Source organism: Triticum aestivum, chromosome 3B, assembly GCF_018294505.1.
Source record: "Triticum aestivum cultivar Chinese Spring chromosome 3B, IWGSC CS RefSeq v2.1, whole genome shotgun sequence".
Taxonomy (NCBI): Eukaryota; Viridiplantae; Streptophyta; class Magnoliopsida; order Poales; family Poaceae; genus Triticum; species Triticum aestivum.
In genome coordinates, this window is record NC_057801.1 from 489,048,060 (window position 1) to 489,056,515 (window position 8,456).

The 8,456-nt window shown below is 44.4% G+C and overlaps 1 protein-coding gene across 1 annotated transcript; it reads left to right on the forward strand.

The window, feature by feature from the left end:
* The first annotated feature begins 6,535 nt into the window (after positions 1–6,535).
* Positions 6,536–7,324, forward strand: LOC123065577 (uncharacterized). Its single transcript, XM_044488827.1, has 3 exons — positions 6,536–6,598; positions 6,680–6,856; positions 6,941–7,324. Exons 1-3 carry the CDS (start codon positions 6,548–6,550, stop codon positions 7,217–7,219), a joined length of 507 nt encoding a protein of 168 aa, XP_044344762.1. The 5' UTR covers positions 6,536–6,547; the 3' UTR covers positions 7,220–7,324.
* The last annotated feature ends 1,132 nt before the right edge of the window (positions 7,325–8,456 follow it).

An 8,456-nucleotide genomic window follows, 5' to 3' on the forward strand; every position in this document is an offset into this window, starting at 1 on the left:
CGCGCAAGCCGCCGCCCCCATGGTCCATTCTACATCCACACGATGCGGCTGGCTTGCCCGTTCGCGCGGTTTACTGCGCCTGCATTTGACTGGCCCGTCTGCACCGATTAAAAATGTCACGGCCGATTTACCTGTCCATAGCGGATTACCACACTGCGGCCGGTTCACCCGTGATTGATTTCAGCTTCATCCGGTGATCATCAACTTCATGGCGGATTATTTTCGGCCTAAACACAATAGGTGATATCCACCTAAGTTTATTTTATTAGTACATGTTGTTTTTGTCAAAGAACAAATTTATCTTTGCCTTGGTCTGCAATATTGTTTATGCAGGGCAATTAATTATGACAAAAAGTGATATTATACCACGGAGATGGAGGCACGCCAACATCTTTTGGCACAGGTGGTCGTCGTTACTCAACGGACTCCCGCACCAGCTTACAATGCCGTGTCCGCCTCTCGCGACCACGCCGGCTTACAACAAGAAGGACAACTTGCCCGTCTGCACCGGCTTAGAACGCCACGGCCAGTTCATCTATCTATGCCGCCTCTGATGTTATGGTCGTCTTTACCGTCCGTCTCTCGCGGCCTGGTCTACATCGACACACCGGGCCACACTTGTCTAGATGAGCTGTTTATTGGGTATGAGCAAGTCACTACTTAGGAAGCCCGGTTTTCTTCCAACAAATTAGAGGCAAATTATCATATATTATCAGCTGCCGTCTGCACTGGATGGTTCAATGGGCAGGTGCACAAGTTGCCGCCACTATAGTTTGGTTAACTTCAAACAACCAGTTGGAAGGAACCATTGGCCGAGTTGCTGACACGGCTCATACGGGATCGTTTATAACCCGCCGCAGTCACCTCAACCTTCTGTGGATTCACATCATGCTATCAACACCAATGATGTATACCTTCTGCTATGGTCAAATATGGAGAATCTCAAGCCAACTCCTCGAGTCGTCTTGAGACTCGAGGGCTACAATGGTATGACTCGGCAAAAATAGCCGCTTTTAATGAATTCAAGAACTCCGGGTCATTGAAGGGAAAAATAACCCGGGCCCCGAAGATTACTGCTAGATCGATGAAAATTTAAAAGCCGTTAGAAGATTTCCGGCTCAAAATAAGGACTCTGGTTTAAAATCCGATTCAAGAGACATCTTTCTCCCACAAAGCACTGAAGCTCTCAAATCCAGTTCAAAAGCCGTCCCAGGGTAAATTTGTCCCTCACAATCTTTTGAAGCTCTGAAATCCGGTTCAAAATCCGGCTCAAGGTAAATTTGTCCCTCACAAATTTTTGAAGCTTTCAAATCCGGTTTAAAGTTCCGGTTCAAAAAGAATTAATTTCTCGCAAGTTCGAGTTCTAAGAAAAATTAAAGGTTGCCAAAAAGAACTTGCTGCCATGATGCGCAGTTCAAACATAGGTATCCTGCCTTACGGCTTATCTTATTATGGTCACTTGGGGGCTTCCTGTTCAAACATGGGTCGTATTCGAACCAAAGAGAACATAGCTATCGAAACCCTTTTGATCGGCACACTGCCAAACTCACTAGGGGGCTTCTTGATCGTATTCGAATCATAGCTTAACCTCTTTTGGGTCCGACGTGGATCGTATTCGAATCAGCGTCGTTAAACAACTCTCAAGGTCATTTGGGGGCTTCCTGTTCAAACATAGGTTGCGTTCGAACCAAAGAGAACATAGCTGTCGGTACCCTCTTGATCGGCAATGCCAAAGCCACTGGGGGCTATATGATCGTATTCGAATCTTAGCTTAACCCCTTTGGAACGGTTTTCTGATCGTATACGAATCAGAAGCCTTAAATTTTTTAAGTCTTTTTTGCGAACAATTTTGGGTTTGACTTGAGACCTTTTTTAGATTATATCTCAAATGTATATAAGTGTTTTATGCTTAACCCGGCTTAACTTTTGACTATAAGTCACCAGCTTATGACAATCATCATCTATGTGGAAGCATTGGCTTCTAAGGATTGGGTTATCACCCTTACTGCACAGGTCATGTAAACCAGCAGTACAAATTCAATATCATAGTGGTTATATGTGAGGTATTATGACCTGCCCTACGGCAAACCACCAAGGGCTCTTGTGATCTACTTATGTGCAGGGTAAGACTACATTTGGGTGGTTACCTGCCCTGGCTCTTGACGTTAAGTCGCCAGGGCATATGTTGTTTAAACTCTGTGCAGGATTTGCAGAACTATGACTTATATAAATGCTTCAGTCCAAGCTCATAACTGAAATTGGTGTCTCAAAAGGGTTATCAATTATTGATTTTCTCAAGGGCTATAGGCCACTGGGTTATAAAAATTCCGGCTTACAATGATTGCGCATTAAGTCATCATCGGCCAAGAGCCGCCAGGTATTTAAACTCTGGATTTACTTGTCAACCGATGAGGTATTCAAATATTTAATAGCCAAAACTGGCTGGATTTTCATGATAATATTGAATGATTGAGGTTTTCATACCGGATTATATTATTCAAGTCTTGAATAGACAACATGGTTGGATTTCTATTGTGATTATCAATAACCAGTGTTATGATTGAGGTTTTCAAAGTCGCTTTAGCGCAACGGCTATTATTTTTATCAATGGGCATGATTTATTTCACAATGGAGGAAATAGTCCCAAGTCACTGCAGGCTTACGACCCGGCACTTGGGGGCTACATTGTTCAAATTGAGATTACATCGAATATACAAGTCCCATGTCACTGCCAGCATGCACCATGGTACTTGGGGGCTAATGCAAAGTCATTTTTTTGCTCAACTTATTGAAGTCCCGACTCATCACATTTTAAATGAGCCGGCCCTTGGGGGCTACCAATTGCTCCTGTCGGAAATTCAAGGTACACAAGCCTTAATCCATTATATTGAAAGATTCATTATTCAGTTGGTAGAGTACAAAGCTCTTAACCTTGTGGACATGGGTTCAATCCCCATGGTGGAGATTACATCATTTGATGGTATTATCAATGCATCATATACAAAGTCCCAGCTCAGTAATATCTTATTGAGCCGGTCGTTGGGGGCTACACATTGTTGCTCAAGTTTACATGATCATATTTACAAAGTCCTTGCTCATTATTTCATAATGACCCGGCCCTTGGGAACTACACTGGTTGAAATCTTTATGAGCATAAGGCAATTACAAGTCCCAGGTTGCTGCAAGCATGACAACCCGACACTTGGGGGCTACAGGTGATATGCATATAAGGGAGGAATAACTTCAAATTATCAGTTTTGAGCAAATTAGGTATTATATTATTATCAGAGAAATCTGCAAAGTTTATGACCTGGCGTCATCATAAGATTAACCCGGCATCAGCAACAGTTATGACCTGGTGTTATCAATATTTAGAAGCCGACAATTTTGCTCGCCAGCCTCTACATCTTTAAACTGGCGGATCACCAGATGAATCTTGAGTCCAATATGTTTATTAAGCCAGCGCCTTGGAAGCCGACTCAAGCGGATTATTCTTCACAACATTTTTCTGAGAGAAACCAACATCAGCAAATTGAGTATGAAGCTAGCTTATTTGACCCAGATTTTCTAGATGAAGGAAATGACAATTGGACTTAAGGATAATCAGGTCCTGTCTCAGGAGAATATTTAACCCGGAGCACAAGGAATTAAGGATGATCAGGTGCCAGCGTACAAGAAATTTTAACCCGGAACACAATCTGTCAAAGTTGTTCTTGTGTATGTTTTACAGGATCGGTTTAATATGGATAAATCCAAATTAAACTGGGGGCTAATGTCGGGGATATACCCCGCGGTATGACCCGGTCGGGCTTGGCGCTTCACCGATGACCCGCCGGAGGACTAGTGACTCACGGGTGTGGCGGCGCACTGGCAGACGACTCACGGATGATCCCGACAGCGGGTCACATATAAGACTAGGACCAAGGCCCAGTAGGCTGGCTCATATTATAGTGGGCCGGCTTAAGACAGAAGGCATGAGGAATATTTCCTTTACGAGGAAGTAAGACCCGTACTTGTATCCGACTTGTAATAGGGAATAAGTTAGTTCTAATCCTAATAGAACTCTACATGTAAGCCGCCCCTTCAACTTATATAAGGAGGGGCAGGGCTCCCCAAAGAGGGACAAGGAACAAGAAACAATATCTAGGACTAGACACAAAGGGGGAGCCGGCTTATGCGGCGACTCTCTCATGAGCATAATGAGATCAAGCCACAAACAGCATGTAGGGTTATTACCGGATGATGTTTCCCGGGGCCCGAAGCTCTCTAAATCCTTGTCTTGTGTTGCGTCTTTCGATTCCGCTCAACCCCTCTCAAGCTACCACATAGATGCGTTGGCCTCGCGACTAAGTCCTAACACTAGGACATCTGCCATGACAATTCCACGACACAAGCCATCACCGTCCAGCAAGCCTACGATGGGATTACTCATACATGGCGGTGAGCATCATGAAATTGGTGATGGAGGATGGTTCATGATGATGATGCCGACGGATTCCCCTCTCCGGAGCCCCGAACGGACTCCAGATCAGCCCTCCCGAGGAAGAATAGGGCTTGGCGGCGGCTCCTGATGACCCACAAGTATAGGGGATCTATCGTAGTCCTTTCGATAAGTAAGAGTGCCGAACCCAACGAGGAGCAGAAGGAAATGACAAGCGGTTTTCAGTAAGGTATTCTCTGCAAGCACTGAAATTGTAGGTAACAAATAGTTTTGTGATAAGATAATTTGTAACGGGTAACAAGCAATGAAAGTAAATAAGGTGCAGCAAGGTGGCCCAATCCTTTTTGTAGCAAAGGACAAGCCTGGACAATTTCTTATAATGAGAAAAGCGCTCCCGAGGACAGATGGGAATTATCTTCAAGGTAGTTTTCATCACGCTCATATGATTCACGTTCGTTACTTTGATAATTTGATATGTTGGTAGACTGGTGCTTGGGTACTGCCCTTTCTTGGACAAGCATCCCACTTATGATTAACCCATATTGCAAGCATCCGCAACTACAAAAGAAGTATTAAGGTAAACCTAACCATAGCATGAAACAAGTGGATCCAAATCAGCCCCTTACGAAGCAACGCATAAACTAGGGTTTAAGCTTCTGTCACTCTAGCAACCCATCATCTACTTATTACTTCCCAATGCCTTCCTCTAGGCCCAAGTAATGGTGAAGTGTCATGTAGTCGATGTTCACATAACACCACTAGAGGAGAGACAACATACATCTCATCAAAATATCGAACGAATACCAAATTCACATGACTACTAATAGCAAGACTTCACCCATGTCTTCAGGAACAAACGTAACTACTCACAAAGCATATTCATGTTCATAATAATAGGAGTATTAATATGCATTAAGGATCTAAACAAATGATCTTCCACCGGATAAACCAACTAGCATCAACTACAAGGAGTAATCAACACTACAAGCAACCCACAGGTACCAATCTAAGGTTGGGTACAAAGATTGGATACAAGAGATGAACTAGGGTATGAGAGAAGGTGCTGCTGGTGAAGATGTTGATGGAGATTGACCCCCTCCCGATGAGAGGGTCGTTGGTGATGACGATGGTGATGATTTCCCACTCTCGGAGGGAAGTTTCCCCAGCAGAACAGCTCCGCTAGAGCCCTAGATTGGTTCCACCTCATGGCGGCGGAGTTTCGTCCCGTAAGCTTTATTATGATTTTTTCCATGGTAAAAGACTTCATATAGCAAAAGATGGGCACCGGAGGGCCACCAGGGGGCCCACGAGGCAGGGGGCGCGCCCTGTAAGGGTGGGCGCACCCCCACCCTCGTGGCCAGGGTGTGGGCCCCCTCTGGTACTGCTTTCGCTCAATAATTATCATTAATTCCAAAAGCGACTTTCATGGAGTTTCATGACTTTTGGAGCTGCGCAGAATAGGTTTCCAATATTTTCTCCTTTTCCAGCCCAGAATCCCAGCTGTCGGCATTCTCCCTCTTCATATTAAACCTTGTAAAATAAGAGAGAATAGCCATAAGTATTGTGACATAGCGTGTAATAACAGCCCATAATGCAATAAATATCGATATAAAAGCATGATGCAAAATGGACGTATCAACTCCCCCAAGCTTAGACCTCGCTTGTCCTCAAGCGGAAGCCGATATCGAAAAATATGTCCACATGTTTAGAGATAGAGGTGTTGCTAAAAATAAAATACGGACATGGGGGCATCATGATCATTCTTATAACAGCAATATATATATATATATATATATATATATATATATGGGACAATTCCATTCTTGCCCCTAGTTGGTTCCCACCCCCGGGTTTTGCCCTTACTTTTCGGGCATGCTCAGTTTTGCCCTTAGTTTTTCCCCTCCGTCAGCTCGAATGCCCTTCTGTCACAGCTCCGCTTGGTCAGCACCGTTTGACCGTGACGGCTCGACGTTTTGGACACATTTGCCCCTGGGTTTGATACCCCCACCTGTTTAGTCGTCTTCTAGCTCCCGCTTCACAAGAAAATAGAGAAGCGGCTGGGAATAGAGGTGTGACATCATGGTGTGGGGAGAGGTGGGAAGGACCATGTCGACGTCGGCCATCTCGTCGGAGAACTCGCCGCCGGCAGCCGAACAGGTTTGATAGCTCATCTGGTCCCCTGCTTTTCTAGGGTTTGCTAGATTTGGGGGTTAATTTCTGGATCTTGGCCTGATTTAGGTGGATGGGGTAGGCATTGTTCAGCACAGCTCCGAGTTCTACTTGGCAGACTCGACATACTGTGGCTTGGAGCCGCGCTCGAAGCATCGTTGCCCGAGGCACCAGCTAATCCCGGCTTGTCGTGTCGCCTGGGGAGGCGCAAGCACTGGACGTCGTTTTTTGGGTTGCCCTCTGGATGTATGATTTCATTTGCACTGCATTTTCGTTTCCATTTTCTTATTTAACTTTCAAGGAGAATTTTAATCAAATTTATTGATTCAGTTGCCAGATGAATGTGAATGGGCAGTTTGGGTTGACCCACCACCTCCAGAACGTGTTGGTCTTGCCTTTGAAGAACTGCACGAAGTGATCGAACATAGCTGGATCAGAAGTCACCACCTGGAGAAGAGATCAATTGATCTTGCGAAGAAGAATCGTGCATTGAACAAGGAGTTGAAGAAAATGAAAGAAATTATGTGCATAGGGACAATGTTGTTTGCTAGCATTTTCATTTGTTTTCTAGCAATCTCAATGGCTGTCTGTGCACAGAATGCACATTAGTTTATGATCTATGTAGCTCAAATGCACTTGTTATGTTATGAAGCTGTAATGAACATATGAAGTTGTATGAACCTAGCAGTTGTTATGTTATGTTATGAAGCTTTATGGACGCAACAATTTGCCAAATGCATGTATTGTGAAAAGAAAGATCAAACAGAACATAATTCACAACCAATCTTGCTGCAACTAGACATAGTTCACAAGTAGCATTTGATATTCTTCAACAACCAAAAGAACATAGTTCACAACCAATCTTGTTGCAACCAAAAGAACACATTACAACAAATCTAACAGTTTCAAACTTGCACAGCACATTAGTACTCATTTTCCATATTTTGCCTTCTTGCTCCTTGTGTTGCTAGCTGGGATTGTCATCTCCCTAGCCCTGCTCCTAGTCAGTTTCACAGGGATTTGGGGAACAACTGGAGGGAGAACTTGCTCTTCACATGCAGCAACTCTTGCATCTACATTGCTGCCAGTAACTGAGCAAGGTTCTTCTTCTGGACTTGTAGAAGTGTTAAGCTTCCTCTTCTTGCTGATAGCCATTGGAGATGCTCCTCTCTCTGCTGCCTTCTTATAGTTCTTCCTTGGTGTGCTAACAAATAGGGAAGAAATAGTTGGTTAGTAACAGTACAAGAGATATTTGCAGGTAAAAGCACATAAATAAGGCACATAAATAAATCAAAGAGGAATATTACCTTTGAACTTCATCTGCAACTGTGGAAGCTTGTGTTACTGTCTCATTTGTTTCGCTGTGGGGCTCTACTGGAGCATCCTGTGCACCTGCAGGCTGCACTGGAGCATCATCTGCACCTGTAGGCTGCACTGGAGCTTCATCTTCACCTGCAGGCTGCACTGGAGCTTCATCTTCACCTGCAGGCTGCACTGGAGCTTCATCTTCACTGTATGGCTCCTCTTCTTCTTGTTGTTTATCATGTAGGTCTGCATTTTGGTTAGGAGGGTCTTCTTCAGCATTGTCAGCTCCCCAGTGTGCATATTCTTCACCAAATGCTGGATCAATGGCTTTTTTGCAGGTTTTCAGTAAGTGACCCAAGCCACCACACCTCTTGCATTTTCTCTTCCTAGGACCAAGTCCTTTTCCTTCACTTGCTGGCTTAATTCTTGTCTTCCTTGGCCTGCCAGGTGCAGCTTTGTTCTGTACAGGTGGACTTAGTTTGAAACCAGGGTCTACAATATCCCACTGCTGTTTTCCTTCAAGTGCAGGCAGGTTCTCAGC